Source organism: Lonchura striata, chromosome 17 (assembly GCF_046129695.1).
Source record: "Lonchura striata isolate bLonStr1 chromosome 17, bLonStr1.mat, whole genome shotgun sequence".
In the NCBI taxonomy this organism is placed as follows: domain Eukaryota; kingdom Metazoa; phylum Chordata; class Aves; order Passeriformes; family Estrildidae; genus Lonchura; species Lonchura striata.
This window is the reverse complement of record NC_134619.1, coordinates 7,526,506-7,544,377: the sequence shown is the minus strand read 5'-3', so window position 1 is coordinate 7,544,377 and position 17,872 is coordinate 7,526,506. Positions and strand designations below refer to the sequence as shown.

At 59.2% G+C, this 17,872-nt stretch overlaps 1 protein-coding gene across 2 annotated transcripts; it reads right to left on the bottom strand.

Annotated features, from left to right (window-relative positions):
• Positions 1-3,657: 3,657 nt before the first annotated feature.
• HM13 (histocompatibility minor 13) lies at positions 3,658-16,456 on the bottom strand. 2 transcript variants are annotated; one of them, XM_021527371.3, is made up of 13 exons: positions 16,254-16,456; positions 14,930-15,028; positions 13,632-13,714; positions 12,476-12,564; positions 11,655-11,740; positions 11,420-11,545; positions 9,579-9,636; positions 8,924-9,007; positions 8,618-8,654; positions 7,527-7,629; positions 6,664-6,749; positions 4,545-4,734; positions 3,658-3,940 (listed from the first exon to the last, which is right to left on the bottom strand). In XM_021527371.3, exons 1-12 carry the CDS (start codon positions 16,437-16,439, stop codon positions 4,584-4,586), a joined length of 1,188 nt encoding a protein of 395 aa, XP_021383046.1. In that variant the 5' UTR covers positions 16,440-16,456; the 3' UTR covers positions 3,658-3,940; positions 4,545-4,583. The 2 variants fall into 2 exon arrangements, with proteins under 2 accessions (XP_021383046.1, XP_021383047.1); XM_021527372.3 differs by lacking the exon at positions 4,545-4,734 and having other exon boundaries at positions 16,254-16,454.
• Between the last annotated feature and the right edge of the window lie 1,416 nt (positions 16,457-17,872).

The following is a 17,872-nucleotide window of genomic DNA, read 5'->3' as shown; positions in this document are numbered from 1 at the left end:
CAGGCATTCAGGGAGCAGAAGGCCTCCCCTCTTCTTCCTCTTCTGGGGAGGGCAGCAATCCTGGAGAGCACGCATGAACTCCAACCCTGCCAGCCTGGCTGGGGGGAGCCGGATCCCCCTGTCCCTCCCTCTGTCCCTCCTCCCTGTGTCCCCCAGCCTGGTGCGGTGGCGGTTCCCAGGGTGGGCACGGCGCTGGGGTCGCCCCCTCCATTCAGGGCTCGGCGGAGGGCCCGGTGCTGCCCGGTTCCCACCGCGGCTCTCAAAGCTGCTAATTAGCCCCCATCTGGCGGCAGTGGCCGGGCCGCGGCGGGAGGCCGGGGACATTGTGCACAGGAATGTCTTTCAGGGCCGCCGGCCGGCCGCCGCCACCGCCAGCTGCGCCGCCAACAATGCCAGGGTGAGCCGGCCCCGCGGCCCTGCCACCGGCCACCCCGAGCGGCGTGGGGACGTGGACGGGTTTCGTGGCCGTGGTGGGTGTCGTGGCACACATGGCACGGCCGCCCTGGCACAGCCACTCCAGCTGCCCCAACCCACTGGATGCCCCCGAGAGCAGGACAGCCTCACCCCATCCCTCTGCGCGTTGGGGTGCTGGGGATGGGGTGCCGGGTCAGGGCTGCCAGTGTGGCACCGGGACACCGCCTCGGCCACAGCTGGCCGCGGGGTCCTGGCCTGGCACGGCGAGCCGGCCGGCGCAGCGGTGTTGTCCGGCAGAACACAGAGCTTCATTTCCATCTCAATTCTGGGAACGGGGCGCTCGGCGCGGTAACAGCAGCCTCGGCCATATGGTGCTGGCGGGGCTCAGCCGGGCCGGGGGGGCAGCCGGGGGGCGGCTGCTTTGCGCTGAGCAGGGGTTGCCCGGCAGCCGAGCACATCAAAGCCCCCGGCCGCCCCCGCCCCGCCGGGACCACACAGGGCACGGCCGCGCCAGGCCGCCGAGGGGCCGGGGCTGCCTGTGCCGCTGCGATGGCGGGCACGGGGTACAGCCGGCACCCCAGAAGCGGCAGCACCCAGCCCCGCACTCTGGCATGCAGGGCTGGAAGGCAGCACAGACACCGCGGGTCAGGCTGGGCCCCCACCAGTGACCAGGACCCCCAGACTTGGGCTGCTCCTGTCACGGTTGGGGTTGGGCTCCGTCCAGATCCCCTCTCCCGGTGCCATCCGCAGGTCACCCCTGAGGCTACACAGAGCCTCCACCCCCCCATGTCCGCACGACACTGCTGAGCCAGGGTTGCAGATGTGCCGGGCCGCCGGCACAGCTGGAGCGGGGCCGAGGCCTGAGAAAGCCCCTGCGCATTCCCCTCCCGCCTTCTCCCTTCCCGTTCCCAGCTTCCATCCGCTGCAGCCCAGACCAGCTGGAGCCAGGCAGCCCTTCCTGGGATTTATTCCAGCTTCCTGCCCCTCCTCGCCGGCCGACCGGGGCTGGGGCTGCCTTGGGCTGCTTCCTTTCCCTGCTCGCAGCCGCCGGCCGGGCGCCACTGTCAGTACCCATCATCACACGGGACCCCAGCTCTCACCACCAGCACCCATCACTCCACGGGACCCCAGTGCTCATCACCAGTACTCACCATCCCAGCAAGGCACCCCTCACCCTGTATGGTAGAGCATGAGGTACAACCACAGCACCCATCACCCATCATCACCCAGCTGCAACTCTGCTGCGGTGGGGAGGCTCCACGGGGCTCTAAAGACAAGCAGCCCTGGCGTATCCCCCTCACACCAGGCACCAGCGCTCCCAAAACATGAAACCACCTTCCCCCTTGCCTGATGTTTGCACCCTGTGCACTGCCAGCTCAGCCCATCCCACCCCACTGCAATTCCTGGTGGGAGCTTGGCACAAGGGACATGTGCCCATGAGCTCCCCTGGCCAACAGGCATCTACACCACTGCCAGAGGTGCCATGGGTGAGTGGGTGGGTGAGGATCATCCCAAATCCCGCATCTGCTGGCAGCAGAACAGGCAGCTCTGGCCCCTGCCCTAGCTGGGCGCAGTTAAGTGGACGGAGGTTTCCTGCCGGACTCGGCACATCCATGTTTCCGCAGCCCCCACCGAGCCGGAGGGACCCTGCGGAGAGGGGAAAGTGGCCCAGCAGCGGCCCAGACACACTGGAGCCGTGTGGCCTCAGCCCTGCCGGGACCGGAGGTGCCACAGGCCCAGGTGCAGCAGGCGAGAGAACCAAGGAGCGCTGAAGCGCCGGCTCCTCTGGCGGCTCCTTGCAGGGCCCAGCACACTTCCTTCCTCCTGGCCGGCCCTGGCTTATCGGCCAGGCAGGGTGAGGGGTGACCCCGCTCTCCCCTTCCCAGGCCTTCCGCTCCCTGCAGCCCTGGGAAGGCTCCTGGCCACGCTTCCACCACACCGACAGCAAGCAGGAGCTGCTCGGAGCTCTGCAGGGCAGCAGGGAGGCTGCTGGGTGATGCTGGCACGGGGGGTACCCTGTGCACCCCTTAGCCTGCTCCTGCACTCCTGGGGCCTCTGGAGGCTGCATGGGGATGCAGTTCCTACCACCAGAAGCCAGGAAGGAGTCAGAGGTTCCCAGGATGTAGTGTCAGCCCCGCACCAAGGGACACACCATTCCGGGGAGTGGGGTCCTGACTCAAGGTAGGGTCCTGCACCCCACGGCAGAGCTGAAGTCCTTTTCCACGGAACAGTGGAGGCTGGTGAAATCACATCTGGAGTCTAGACTCAGTGACTCGGTGGGCTGGGCCTGGCGGCCGTGCTGTACCCAGACCCTGCTGCACACTGTTTGCTTAGCTGGAGGTATTTAATTGGAATTAAAGTGGCCCCTCTTGTTTTTGCGGACAGGGCTGTTGGAAAAGGAGCTGTAAGTCATAGAAAACATCTGTAGGAGCTTGCGAAGGGTCATTAGATGGCAGAACGCGAGGCGCCACTTTTAGTGCTCGCAGCCGGCACAGGGAATAATGGTTAAATACGGCTTTTGTGGAGGAGCTGCCAAGCCAGCAAACACTTTCTATTTATTCTGGCAGTGGGCATGGCCGAAGGGATGCAGGATCCTCCACATGTGGGCCTCCAGGAGGGGTAGGGAGGACACTGCCAGTGCTGCAGGACACAGGGCAGCTGGTCCCAGTGGAAGCCGCGGTGGATGCTGGAGCTGCCCATGCCTGCAGCCCCTCCAGCCCCCTGCAGAAAATGCCTGCACCAGCATTTTCTGCCCATCCCAGCCCTAAAGGGTGCAGGATGGTGCCTGGCTCCCTGCAAGGAAGGGGGATAATCCATACTATCCTTACCCTGCCGCAGGGCTGGGTTTGAGGTTACCCACTCCTACCCCTCCCATTCCTGCTCCCCGAGGCCATGGGGCGTTAGCCTCAGCTTGATGAGCACCCCAGCAGCTGAGGCAGAGCACGTTCCCATCCTGTGAGGTTCCTGCATCCCAATCCCTGATCAGCCACCCTTCTCTGGGACCAGATGCTGCCTCAAACCCACACAGGGCTCAGTGACTCCGGCCCTAAATCTGGGTATCACAGAGCAGGGGCCAGACTGGGGGAAGGCCCAGTGCCAGAGAAGTGGGAGGGGGAAGGGGATGGTCACTTGGTCACTTGGAAACAGCCAGACAATAGCCACGGGCTCCAGTGGGAGAAGGCGGGGGAGCTGGATGCCAATTCCAGTGCCGGCTGAGCAGGGGCATGGCCACACCAGCACTCCTTCCTTCAATATGGTTTAATATGAGAGAAAGCAAATGCACAATACAAAATTTAAAAACCGGCATACATCGATACCCCACCTGGGTGGCTGCTCCGACACACACAACACGATGCTCTTGCACAATTGTTTCGTCGTCTGTCACTTGCAAAGGGTCTTGAAGGGCCCCAGCCCAGCAGTGCTGGGCACGGCCCATGGGCAAGGTCACTTCTCCTTCTTGGAGGCTTCTGTTGGCTCTTCTTTGGAAGCCCCTGCTGCCTCCTTAGGGGTTGAGCTCTCCTCGTAGCTGGGGACAAGAGGGATATGAGTGGAGCCAGCTCGTCCCTGGGGACAGAACCCCATGCCATGTGGGGACAGCCCAGCCTGTGGCCTTGGCTTCTGCCTTGCTGCTGTTGGAGACAAGGTGGGCTCCAGCCAACAGCACCCAGCACAGGAAGCCCTATAGGGGAGACGAGGGATGCATCCCCCTAGACATCTCCAAGGGTAGGGTGGACCCAGCCAGGGGCCAGCTCTGTGCCTGGGCATCTGTCCTTGTTCCCAAGAGCACTATTGGGTATGCTGTCTGAGCACGGGTGCCAGCAGGGCCAGTAAACAGGGGAACTGCAGCAACACCAACAGCAGTGTTCCCTCCCAGGGTCTCACTCCTCTGGCTGCAAACCCCCTCCAGCAGTGGCCCCAGGGCTCTGGCTAAGGAAATGGGAATGCTGCTCCAAGCAGAAAAAACAAGGTCTGGGATGTCAAATCTTCTTGCCCTTCCCAGTCTCCTCTCTCAGAATGGACGAGAAGCCGGCTCACAGCAGCACAGAAATAGCTCCAGCCTCTGCCCACAGAGTGAGGAGAGCTGTGAATAGGGAGAGATTGGGCCAGGGAGAGCAAGGACCTGCCCCTACCTGGCCAGAGCGACAGACAAGGGGCCCCGGTGGCAGTGGCTACATGGCACTAGGGCTCTGCTGCCGGCGTCGGCGGGGACAGGACAGTTTCTGCTGCATGGAATCAGCCAGGCTGGCCGGCGAGCCAGACACCGTGGGGAAGTGGGTAAGTCTTGGTGTGTGAGGCAAGATTTCAGCAGAGGATTCATAGCTGCAGGAAAGAGAGGAAGCAGGAAGGGAAAGACAAGGACAGAAAGAAGAGGGTGGGGAGAGAAGAAAAAGCAAAAGAGTTTTGGAGTGAGAGCACCGAGAATGCGCCACCCTGTGCAGGAAGCCTGGCATCCCCCTTCACCTGCTTACACCTCCTGGCCTCTCCTTGTCTGCAGTCTCCAGGACAGGGCTGCAGAATGTAAAAGTGAGCACTGAAACTTGGGGATGAGGCAGCTCCCATTGGCATGAGCAGAGCCAGGCAGCCAGAACCTAGGGAGAGCAAGCCTGGGCAGTGGGAAGGTGGTAGTGGAGCAGCCCAGGGACTGGGCAGGTGACAGAGAGATGCAGCAGACCCTGTCCTGCCACTCAAGGACAGTGTGCCCAGGGCAGATGTGGGAGGCAGGATGAGTTCCCACTGCTAAGGGAGCTTCCTGCCTAGCCTAGGGAGGTTTGGCATGGCTGAGAGCCATGGAGCTGATCCCAATGTCACTGAGCTCTGCTCCCCCAGCACCCTTCCCTGGGCCTGCAGCACAGATCTGCTCACTCCCACCCTGCCTGCAGATCCTCACTGCTGTGAGATACCATGTGCAGGCAGAGACCACAAGAACTGCCAGCACCAGGGAGGATCCGGGCACACCAAAGCAGCACAGCAGAGCTACCTACACCTGGTGGGATTCCTTCGGTGGGAGCCACTGCCCTCCAGGCATTGGTCCCTCTGAATCCCACTTCCTCTGCCTGCAACTGGAGCCGCTTCAAAGGAGGTCTGGCCCCCAGGGGCCATCAAGTCTGTAACCCTCCAGCATCCTGCCCTTGCCCTGGCAACACTTTGCTGCTGGAGCAGCTTGTGCTATTGCTCTGGGAGGGCACTAGGCCCTGGCTGCCAAGCTCCCTGCGGTCCTTGCTGCCCAGTGGGCCCGGCCTCACAGCTCATCTCTCCCCAGTTTCCTGGCAGGAGCTGCTGCTGCTGTCAGCTGGTGAGTCACGGCACTGGGGAAAGCGGCTGCAGGATCCCAGGTGCACAGGAAGGACGATCCCAGGACACTCAGTGCCTGCAGCAGCGATTGTCAGAAGCAAACATCAAAGGAGGGGCAGGTGCGGCAGGGCTGGGGACGGCCCAGCTGAGAGCCGCTGGGAACATGCATACCTGCATCTCCCAGGGGAGGGGAGGGAGGACAGCTGGCTTCCCGTTGCACCCAGTTTCCCTCTGAGGAGGCTGGGAGCTCAGGAACGCTCCCCAGGCTGAGGCACTGGGGAGGCTGGAGGGTAAACTGCCCTGCTTTAGAATGCTCCCTTCCCTCCTCTGCATCAACCATCATTACTGTGCTGAGCCACCACCAAGTCTCAAGCATGGCAGAGAAACAGCTCTCAGGCAGGAGGCCAGAGCTGCCCACTGACAGCCTGGACAGGCTCCAAGAACAGCTGAGCACAACAGCCCAGTCCCCCTTCCTCTGTGCCCACAGCCTCTGGGGCAGGGGGACTACTACAAACCACAAGACTTTGCCCAAGTGGGGAGGCTGGGATGTGCTCAAACCAGCCTTGGCTGCTCTCACAGCCAGCTCTGGCTCCATTTTTCCCCACCCACAGGCCCTGGGACACAATGACCAAGTATCTCCACACCAGGTGTGCAGTCCCACCCTCCCCTGCCTGCCAGCGCATGGGAAGAGTCTGTCACTGAGGCGTAAAGCAATACCAGGTGCTGCCTGCCGGTACCACACCACAGCTCCCACCCAGCGCCCGGGAGGCGGCTGGAGCCAGGCCCGGCATGTTGGAACGCAGACCCGCTCCCTCCACCCACGCACGTGCCGGCGCACACCCCGAGCGTGCCCAGATGAACCCGTCCCTCCAGCTGTGCCCGGGCGTGGGAACATCTGCACGCTTCATGTGCTCCAGCGCCGCCGGCAAAACAGCTCCATCGCCAGCTGAGGCTCACCTGAACATTTCGGTTACTTCTCCCTTTGCCAAGGCCACCAGAAGCGGGAATCCAATGCAGGCAGGGACCAGGTACAGCAGCGCAGGCTGCGGGGAAGAAAAACAACTGTTAAAGCAAACCACAAATCAGCCTGAGGGAAGAGTGCAAGGTGAGCTCGTGGCCTTGCCCCCTCTGCACCCATGGTATCTGCCACACGGCTACACAGGAGTAAACACCCCTAAAAGCAGCTTCAAGAGCTAAGTTCGAGCTCCAGCAGCATGAAGCTAGATTGGGTATTAGGAGGAAATTCTTTCCTGTGAGGGTGGCGAGATCCTGGCACAAGCTGCCAGAGAAGCTGTGAATGTTCAGTCCCTGGAAGTGCTCAAGGCCAGGCTGGAAGAGGGCATGGAGCAGACTGGTCTATTGGTTGGTATCTCTGCCCATGGCAGGGGAGTTGAAACAAGATGGTCTCCGAGGTCCCTTCCCAGATCATTCTAGGATTCAGTGAAAATGCTCACTGGAAGGGCCCAGTGGGCCATGAACACACTGAGAGCCCCTGTGCAGACCACAGTGTATGGGCTCCCAGAGCCCCCTGCAGCAGAGCCAGTGGGTGCTCAGGGGAGCTTGGTTGCAAAGAGCCAAAAAACACAGGGCCCTTGGCTGAGGGGCTGTTCTTGGAAACAAGGAGCCTTGCCCCAAACAGGCCTCTGCTCCAGCTGGGCACAGGAGCTTTGGGAAGGGAAAGGTACAGGCAAGCACTGGAAAATCAAAGCCAAGAGAAGAAATAAATCTCCTTTTTCCTGGCAGGATGCAGGAACTTCGTGGCCAAGCTGGCCTGACCCACTTGGATGTGCATTCACAGGAGGCAGCAGGGTGGAGCTCACCTGGGCATGCTTGAAGATGTGCATGATGAATATGGTGAGGCCCAGCCCAAAGATGTAGGCCACAAAGCTGGTGTAGAAATACGTGTGCGTGTTCTTCTTCAGGCTGTAGGGAAAGGGAAGAGCTCAATGACCTCCGGTTTGGAATGCCAGTGGCCAAAATGGAATTGGCCTGGTACTCTTGGGCATCTCCCACCACAGTGGAGTGTGTGGAGTGATGCTCTGCCTGTGTAGCCCGATGCTGTGGGAGCAGTGTGGGACTGAAGGCAGTAATAGCCAGGTGAGGGGCTGGAGAAGGGAAGAAGGCAAGAGATACTGCTGCTGGATGGCAACTGGGAAGGGAGGAATTAGGGCTAGGACCCAGGGAGAAGGTCCATTATCTTGGTGGAACCTGTCCCTGGCTCTCAGCAGTTGCTATTTTATCACAGGGCAGGCTGCAGGAACTGGGATTCCCAGCAGGTGCAGGCAGGATGTGGGTGGTAACACCTGGAAGAGCTGGCACAGACCAGAGGGTCTGTGCAAGAGCAGTGGGAGTGGGGCCACACCAGCGCAGTCACAGAGCACCCTGTTCCCCAGAGCCTTTCAGTGTGGGGCAAGAGCTGCAGCCCAGCTGTAGGTACAGCTTCCCTACGTGGGAAGGAGCTGCCTCCTCCAACATCAGTGGCAACCTGGAGGCAGCCAGCACTGCCAGGCACCCATCTGCATCCATGCGAGCACTTCCCAGGTGCCAGCACCCCTGGCTCTTTCCCACGCTGTCACTGCTTCCTCTCACTGCCCTCCACTCCTTGGCTCCAGGGAGCTGGTGAGGCTCTGTGGGGCTGCTGTGTGCTGCTGCCTTGATCCCCATCCCTCTGCTGCCTGCCCTACCTATGCTTGAACTGAACCACTCGTCCCCAGTGCTCAGGACGTACCCACAGAGCCAGCCCCCTCTTCCAAGAGCTTTTCCTTACACCCCCTGGTGTCTCCACACCAGCTCCAGAAGGGAGCACAGGACTGCACTCCCGGCTCCCCCTTCTCTTTTTTCCTCTACAAAAGCAGCTCAAATATGCTGCAAGATCCAACCTGCCAGAGACCCTTCCCTGCCGCCTGCTCACCTGATATCAAACCGCAGCAGCAAGGCAATGAAGATCCCTGCAGGGAGAAGGAAACAGTGAGGGGCTGGAGGTGGCCGAGGAGGGCCAGCGAGGGGCCGAGGGAGGCGGGCAGGACCCGCGGCGCTCCGGGGCCGCTCCGGGGCCGCTCCGGGTGACAGCGGGGTGACAGTGCCCTCTCGTGGCACGCGGCACCGGGACAGCGCCCGGACCTGCGCGGAGACCCAAGGGCAGAGCCAGGCACCTGCTCAGCTCCCCGCAGCCCCCTCCAAGGAGACCCCAGTCCCATCCTCCCTCTTCTGTCCTCACCCGGAATGACAATGTCTCCCAGTCCCAGCATGGCGAAGTTGTCGGCATCCAGCCCCTTCTCCAGCAGGTCCTGAGGGAAAACCACTGCGAGGAGCAGAGCGAGGCACAGTGAGGGGGAGTGTCCCCACTGAGCAGACCCCAGCCCCAGTGGGCCTGGCAAACAGGGACTAGAACAGGGCAAGGGGCCTGTCCTTGCCCTCAGCCCCCCTCCTTCCCTTTAGCTTTCCTTGTTCTTTCTGGGACAAGAAACCAGCGACCAAACTACTGCATGCTCCACAGCAGCACCAGTTCACCCTGCCTGCTGTTCTGAGGCTCTGTGGTGTGGTTTGTGTGTGGGTCTTTTTTTTTTTTTTTTTTTTTGGTGTTTTGTTTTGGGTTTTTTTTGGTGGCGTTTTTTTGGTATGGACTGTTTTTACAAGCAGGTGAAATTGCACACTCCAAAGGTGCAGAGTGACCCAGACAGACCAGGGCACTGCAAACCATCCCTTTCCAGAGATATGCCTTGGCTTGAGGCTGGCCAATGACAGGGAGGAGGGGTCACTAGCAGGAAATGTTCCTGCACACATCCCAGCCTGAACCGTCTCCAGAGGTGGAGGGTGCATGGGGCAGGGCTTGCAGCAAAAAGGACCCCAGCACACAGGGAAGATCTACTCACGTTTTATTGGGGCCTCAAATGATTTGGCAACTGTCACCATCACGTTGGTGCCAAAGACCTGGAACAGAAGGAGCCCACGATGACCACAGCTGCACAGAACACACACACAGGCTCAGCTACAGACTCACCCCACAGCCAGAGTGGCCTCAGTGGCAGAAAATAGCCAATGACCTGCCAAAATGTGGGCACAGGAGCCCTGCAAGCAAGCCCACAGTCTAGGGGAGGAGGCATACGGTAGCACTGGGGGAGGTGGCTGCTTCACGGCTGTCCTGCTCTCAGAGCAGCATGGGGACAGCATTCACATGGCAGAGCTGCTGCCCACCACCCAGCCCTGCACCTCAGTTCAGCTTTAATCAGTCAGCTCCATGTAAAGTCCAGTTGGAGGGCAGGAGTTTCCAGCAGAGTGTCCCAGCCTGGGAGCTTCCAGCAGGGACAGAGGCCAGTGTCAGATCAGCAGCAGTTTGCTCTGAGGTCGTTTACTTGCATGGCCCTATCAGCTGTAAATACTGGCAGCATTTGCAGGGTGGACTGTAAACACTGAGGGCAGCCACTCTGATCTCTGCACCTTGCCATCTCTAAGCTTCCAGTCCAGCAGGCAAAAAAACAGGCCCTGGTTAGCATTGGGTGAGCAAGACCCTGGAGCCTTGACACTGGGACCAGGGAAAAGCATCACATGCCTCCCCAAAACTATGTGGGGGCAACAGCATTGAGATCTCCTTCCTCCTTGAAACCTTCCTGGGATCCACTGTGACTGAATCCATGCCAAGACCCAAGTGACCAGTTCCTGCAGAAGGGGACAATACGAGGGCGTCCACTTCAAGGCAGCCCCTCCCTAAGTCTCCAGCAATAGCCTGATCCATGGGGAAGCTGAGGTGAGAGACAGCCAGCAAGTGGAGAGCACTCACTGTCCCCAAAGCACTGGGAAGACACTCCCACATTAAGCAGGGCCTGGGGCACCAGGTGTGCTAAGGCAGAAGGCTGAGTCCCCTCCAGCTGAGAGTTGCAGAGGAAGTGGCCCACAGGCTAAAAACCACAGAGCCCAGACTGTTAACGAGCCTGGGAAACAGGGGCACCACCAGCCAAGTACAAAACAGCTCACAGTGGCCAGGCTCAAATATGGAGGGATTACACAGGCAGCTGCAGAGCTGCTGGACAGACCTCAATGTACACAAGGCTCTCAGACATTTGGAAACATGGTGATTCAGAAGGTGGAGGCATATGGAGGAATATGGACATTACAAGGAGAAACATTCTCCCATGCATGGAGCAGAGCACACAACTGCATTCCTGCCTTCCCTGCCCCCCTTTCCTCTACAAAAGCAGCTCAAATACCCCGCAAGAAATAAGGAAAACCTCAAAATGAAGAAGTCAGGATGCAGCACTGGCTGAGGAAAAGGGACTGGAGGCATTCCAGTGTCTGGTCCTCTGTGCAAGAGGACAGAAGGACACTAACGAAACCAGCAGATGACAGCCAAGGCACAGCTCATACAAGCAGGCTCAGTGTGCCCCAGAGCAGCCTCCAGCCCACCCAACAGCTGTCAGGCCTTGGGAAGACCATAGTGGGGAATATAGGACCAGATATGACAAACACTGAGTACCCCACAATAACTCTGATGAGGTCCCTACCAGCCCTGGGCTCTCTGAGTGAAGAATAAAATAAAACACACTTGATGAGCCACATTCTGCCACTGTGGATTCTGTCATCAACCCTGCCACACCCCTCTGGGCTGAGAAACCGAAAAATCTGACTTCAAGTGTGTGTCCAGCCAGCGTGGTGCCCCACAAAGGCAGAATGCCAGGCACACACTTCCACCAGTGGCCTGCAGAATGCTCCTGCTTACCCAGAACACATCGTAGATGAAGAGGCCCCCAAGCAAGATGCAGCCAGTGCTGACGTTGTTCAGATGCAGCAGCTCCACCCCGTTGAGGGAGAATGCCAGCCCAAAGAGATTGTTGGCAATCCAGTGCTGAGGACAGGAAAAGGAGATCTGGGTCCTGCTGTACATGGAACCCTCACCTTGCATGGAAATGAGTCTGTGTTTGATCCAGCCCAGTCCCCAGCTGTGCCTCACTTACCTTTCTCAGCAGGTACCAGACCCCCACAACACTGCTCAAGGCCAGGCACACGAGATCCTTGGTGTCAAACTCATAATTCACTATTTCTGCAAGAAAATGGAGAAGTCAGACTTGGGGCAGGCTGGGCAGCTCCCCTTCCCAAGCAGGGCTGAGATGAGTGATTCCACAGCTGGGGAGCCCAGAGCTCAGTGCTCACGTCCCAAACGAGGGGACTGTACCCGTGGTACACACATGCAAACCCCTGGGAACAAGCAGTGGGCTCTGGGAAGCTCAGACCTTCTCCTTCAGCCAGACTCTGCACATGGACAGCATCCACGGTCCTGCTGTCAATAAGGAAATTGGATTCAGGCACTGCCTAAGGCAGGGAGAGACAAATCTTCTCCCTCTTCCTGTGCCAGTTAACTCCTGGTGGTATCACCAGAAATACTCCCTTACCAGTAAACCTAAAACAGGGGAGGATACTTATCAATGCATCTTCTGCCAGTGCAAAGATCTGGCCCAGATAAGGTAGCACAAATCAGTCAGATCTATGCTTTCCAAGGGGCTTAAATAAAGGCTCTGCATTTAATGATAGCCATAGCTCCATCCCCACAGCACTCTGGGAAGTGTTTCTGGGGTCTCCCTGCCATCCAGAGACAGCACAACGTGCCAGCCCAGCTCTGCAGGGACACATGGGGCTCAGCAGGGAGCAAGAGGTGAGTCTTTGAAAAGGTTGTTTCAATGGGCTGAGAGTAACAAGACCAAAAAATGAAAAAAATAAAAAGGAACAGTAAAGGCAGAAAGCATTCAGGCTCCCCTGAAAGACTGGAAAGCCAACGTACCCTCCTTGCTCTCCCCGGAGCCCTGGGTGAAGAGGAGCTGGTACTGTTTGTTGGGGAAATTTGCAGGGAAGAATCTGTTCATCATGGGGCTGAAACGAGAGGTGTAGAGAAGGGCAGTTCGACAGAAACCTCACAAGACATGCTGCCCAGCACCTCTGCATTTGAGGGGGCCCCACACCCCCTCCCTAGAGGGGAAACACCATCTGCTCCATCAGGGACTGGCCTAGACATCAGGGACAGGAGCCACAGCAACTCATCCTGCACAGAGATCTGATCTGGCTATATGTGACAGTCCCCCAGATCCTCCAGGGCAAGAAAACAGAGCATCGCCCACAAGAAAGGAGGACCCACCCCAGACCCCAGCAAATGCCCTATGCCCCAAAAAACCCTCTGGGTACTTAGCACTGACTGGCTCTGCTGCAGAGCCAGGAGCAGAGCAAAGCCCTTGCCCAGCACCAGTCTAGGGAAATCATCTGGTCCCCAAAGCTGCAGAGCTCACGAAACAGGAAATCAGTTCAACTTTTTCAGTTACTGAAACAGCCTCAGCTTTCAACACTTCATGCCACGTATGGCCACGAGAGGCCAGAGACATTACCATGAGCTCCAGCTGCCTGTGTCACCCATCCCAGTCAGGGTGCTGAAGAGCTCTTCCCTCTGCAGGGCAGCAAGGACTGTGCCAAGAGGGGTTTAAGTTGGATATAAAGAAAAGGCTCTTCACCCAGAGAGTGGCTGGGCACTGTCACAGACTCCCCAGAGAAGTGGTCATGGCCCCAAGCCTGGCAGATTTCAAGAACTGTTTGGAAAACACTCTCAGGAACACGGTGGGATTTTTGAAGTTGTCCTGCGGAGGGTAAGAAGCTGGACTAAATCCTTGTAGATGCTTTGCAACTCAGGATATTCTGATTCTGTGACTCTGAGCCAGAGAAGCTCCTTAGGGTGAGCTGGCCTTGTCCCAGTGCTGGTGTACAGGATGCTGGCTTCCCAGGACCCCCAGGGTTTTGGTTCCCACCACCAAGGGACAACACCCTAATAGGTTGGGCAAATACCCTAAAGACCTGGCTCTCCTGCAGGGCAGTGGTGTTCTGAAAATTTCTCAATAAAATGAACTGAAGCTTTAGGTAGCCCCACCCCAATCACACCCATCCTTGTGCTGTACCTGATAGTGTGGGACAGGGCCAGGATCCCCAGCACAAAGAAATACATGGAAAGCAGAAGATTGATGTACTCTTGAGAGAATATCTGCAAGACAAAACCACAGAGGGGTCAGTAACCACAGCATCCTCCCCATCCTCATGCTCCTGTTGGCAGCACTGCTGTGTCAGTGCTCCAGGGAGATGAGAATAGCTAGAATAACCCAAATTCCTGCACGCTGAGGGAGAATATGTTGGAAATAGCCATGTGCTCAAAGAACAAGCACAATGGGCCCATGAGCTGTAGCACATCTGTGAGCTGCTCAGGTCAAAAAATAACTCCAGTGCTGCAGAAAGGAGGCCAGAGCTTCCCCTGCAGAGCAAGGAGAGAGGCACTGCTCCCAGGGGCTGCCCAGGCCCAGGGGAGCAGCAGCATCCCCTGCCCTAATTAAACAGGGCATTACTAAAACTCCTGCCCTCCAAGTCACACACTCCCCTACTGAATCACACCCCTACAAACCAGTGTGGAAGGATCCTGGGGCCCTTTGTGCCCTCCTGGAAGGGGGATGCTGGAATAGGCAGCACATGGCACACAGCCATTGGCAGAGAAGGGACTGAACTGTACCATTCCCAACTCTGCACCTTAACCCTCAGCTCCTGGCCAGCCAGGAGCACCCTGGCACCTTGCAGGCATCTCTAAACAGCACAACTGGAAGCTGCCATGCCCACAGGGCCACTCTGTGCTGCAGCTCCCCAGACCCTTCTGGGGACTCAGCCATGTGCCAGACCTGCATGGGCAGCCCAAGGAGCTTGATGCCAAGACACCTCCACACCACCACCACGTGCTGCTGAGAGTTCCCATCCATTTCTCAGGTCATCTGGCTCTGCCTGTGGGCTCTGAACATCTAAAATACTTCACCTGATGACACCAGGGCTCCCCCAGGCCTGCAGCCAAAACAGCTCCAGGAGCACAGAATGGAACACAACACAGAGCCAGCAGCCCCTCAGAGACCCTGGCACCCTCTGGCTCCAGCCTATGCTCTGTCAGGTCGGCCCATGGTGACAGGAAGAGCTCAGGGCTATTTGCTCCTCGGCAGCTCTCCAGAAACAACCTGTGCACAAACAGGCTCTGATTTCCCTCAAGCTGGGACAATTCAGGCAAGAACTGATGTCCTCCTGCATGGTGACACCGAAAGAGCCCGATCTGTGCAGCCTTACACACCTTCTGTCCCAATACTAAGGGCCAAAAACAGAGTCACTCCATTATGGGAGCTCCTGCCAGGTGGGAGAATGTCCTGCCCCAGCTCCAGAGCCACTCACTTACTTTAAAGAAGAGGTAGAGCCCCAGGAGGGTACAACTGGCAACAATGGGAAAGCGAGCAGCATCTCGGCTGGTAATCGTCTCTGGCATCTCCGAGGAGTTCTGGGGAGAGAAGGATAGAAAGGAATGGACCAGCCCCTGCCCTGCCTTCACACCTGAGCAGGGGGTGGACAGACACAACACACAACGCTCCACAGTGATTTTGAGAGGGACAAAACACCCACTGGCTCCTGCTATATCCGGAGATGAGGCTGTGTCAGAGGCAGAGCCTGAGCTGGAAAACACAAACAATTGTCCTTTCCAGGGCAGCCACAATTTATTGCTTTTCTCCTCCTGGAGAAGGAAAAAATCCTGTGCTGGCACTGTTCCGTTCCCCCCTGCCCAGAGGGGAGCTGGGCTCCCTCACCGCTCACGCCCAGCCAGCCCCATCTGTGCCACCATCTGTGATCACCCCGTGCACGACACGTCTCTCCAGCCACCTCCTCATCTCTCACCTTGCTCTTGGGACACTTCTCGTGCTCAAAAGTCCCAGATTTATAAACCCCTTCCAAGACATCTTTGCACCACCTCAACCAGCCCCTTTCAAGCCATTTCCCATGGGAGACCTTCAGCTTTCAGAGGAGGCAGAGGGCTGCCTGTTTTCTGCCTGCTCCAGGCCCAGCTGGCCGCTGCTCGGAGATCTAATCTCACTCAGGCAAACACCTGCGGCCAGCACAGATCGAGGGCACCTCAAAAGCCCTTGTGCAGCTTATCCTGGGCACGGCAGTTGTCACGCTGCGCCCGGCAGCCCGGAGGTGCCCAAATTCCTGCTGCTCCCTGCAGAGTGAGGGATGAGAGCCCCCATCCTGAATTGCTGCTGGGCTTTGCTCACAGCCCCCCACTGCCTGGATGCCAGAAGCCCCTGATATGAGGCTTAACAGCACAAAAGAAGATTTTAAAAATAGTATTGGATCAGACTGTAAAACAGTCCTTCCTCCTGAGCTACAGCAGCCCAACTGTTGGGATTTGAGTCCCTGCTATGAAACGCAGAGAACGGTGGGAGAATACCGGGACAGAACAGGGAGTGCAGGCGGGAGAGCACCCCGGAGCAGCCCCGGTGCCGCGGGGCACAGCCACACACGAGTCCCCCCAGCACAACTCCTCCTGAGGAGGGACAAGGGGCGGTTGTGTTTTGCAGCACTTGAATTTATCGGGGCTGGAGGAGCCCCGGGGTCCAGGGCCGGGGCCATGCAGCTGCCGGTCCTCCCGTGGAACGGGGCGCCCGGAGGGGACCCTCGGAAGGGGGGGCTCGGCCTACAGGCCCGGCTGCCCCGAGCCGCGGGGGTACCTTGCTCTTGGCGCAGCTGACGGAGCGCAGCGCCCCGAAGAAGATGGGCAGCAGCGCCATGAGGACGAGGCTGCCGTAGGCCAGCGCCATGCCCTCGGGGGTGGCGGGCGGGCGGGCGGGGGTCCCGGGCGCGGCCCCGGGCGCGGCCCCGGCGGCGCTGCCGTTGTGCGCCGCGGGCTCCTCCATGGCGGCTGCTCCCACCGCGGTCCGCACCGACACGTCCCCCTTACCGACCGGAAGTGCGTCACGCGTAGCGGCGCTGAAGCCGGCCCCGCCCCGGCGGCCGCGGTGCCAGGAGAAGGGCAGAGCCCGGCGCCGCCGCCGCTCCGGGCTGGGCTCCGCCGCCCGGCGCTCGCTGTGGGAGGCGCAGGGAACTCCCGAGGAGCTCCCCGCGGGCACCGCTGCCGGCTTCCCGCAGCCCCCCTGCGAGCGGGGAGGTGCAGCTCCAGCTCCACCAGCGGTTTGCCTCCTGGGCTGCCCTGGGTTTTGCTGCCCTTCACCGTTTCCCTGTTCTTGGGAATCCCCCTGAGTGCTCCCAGCCCAGCCCTGAGCAAACAGCGCTTCTGTAAAATGCCTTATAAATGGCGGCAGGTTCTCCCCACGCGCTGGACCGGGACCAGGCTCTGCTGGAAAATTGGCCGAAATGTGTGTTTTCCTCACAAATACTCCCAAGTCGCTGGCAGCTCGGCTGTGCCACCCAGCCTTCTCCTCCTCCTCACCAGGTTGAAAGTCTGCTGAGGAGCAAAAATTGGTGAAGATTTGAGCACAGTGAAATGGTGCTGCCCCCAGTTTAGATCTGAGCCATGGGCAAGGAGATGGGAGCACAGCAGGGATTAAAACACGAGACTTTGATTTTTTTAAAAAATGTCTTTTAAATTTTATATTTTAAATAAAAGGAATCTATTTCAGGAGTGGGGTGATTCATAGTTCCGTGTTTCAGGCGGAGGGCAGATGGGAAGGCCTCCTGGGAGCCCCTCTCTGCGGGGTTGGCCTCCTGCCCGGGATGCTGCCCTCTCCCTGCGACTGCTGTTCCCAGAGCGGAGCAGGATGGGCAGCAGAAGGCAGTGTGCCCACACACCCCCCTGCATCCCACCCTGGCACAGCACAGCTCCCGAGCCTCTCGCTGCCCCCTTCTGAATGCCAGCCTGGCTTGGGAATCCTCACAAAGGGCAGCGTCGCTGTGCAGAGCGAGATGGGGGAGCCGGGGGCTGCTGGCCCAGGGTGGCCACATGCCAGCGAGGAGCCAGCAGGGTGGTGGGCACCGGGAGCCCGTGGGACAGGAGGAAGTGTACTAAGGCTGCTGGCCACCCAGGGATGGATAGCACTGGAGCCAGTGGCCACCCAGGGGCTGACGGCACTGGGATAGCCCCGAGAGCACTCGCTGGAGCAGCCGCTACCACCCAGACCTGGCACCACCTTCCCCAGGAGTGGGCCCAGATGGGGACCACAGGCAGTCGCTGGTCCCCTGCCAGCACCTCCTCCCTCCCCCTCCCTCCACCCTCTCTCCGTTTCCCAGCGCCTCACCGTGGCCCCCCTTGGCCTCTCCTCCCACTCCTCCCATCCTCCAGCACGGCCACATTTTTCTGGGTTTGAGCTCATTCTTTCCACTCCCCTCTCTG

Bases quoted from the DNA above. Each gene is read 5' to 3' on its own strand.
- HM13 (XM_021527371.3), bottom strand. From the start codon at position 16,439: ATGGAGGAGCCCGCGGCGCACAACGGCAGCGCCGCCGGGGCCGCGCCC. The intron at 13,715-14,929 runs GTAAGTGAGTGG...TTTGTCTTGCAG, and splicing joins GGCTCTACCTCTTCTTTAAA to ATATTCTCTCAAGAGTACAT. The intron at 8,655-8,923 runs GTGAGGACAGAA...TTCTCCCTGCAG, and splicing joins GGGAGACATTGTCATTCCGG to GGATCTTCATTGCCTTGCTG.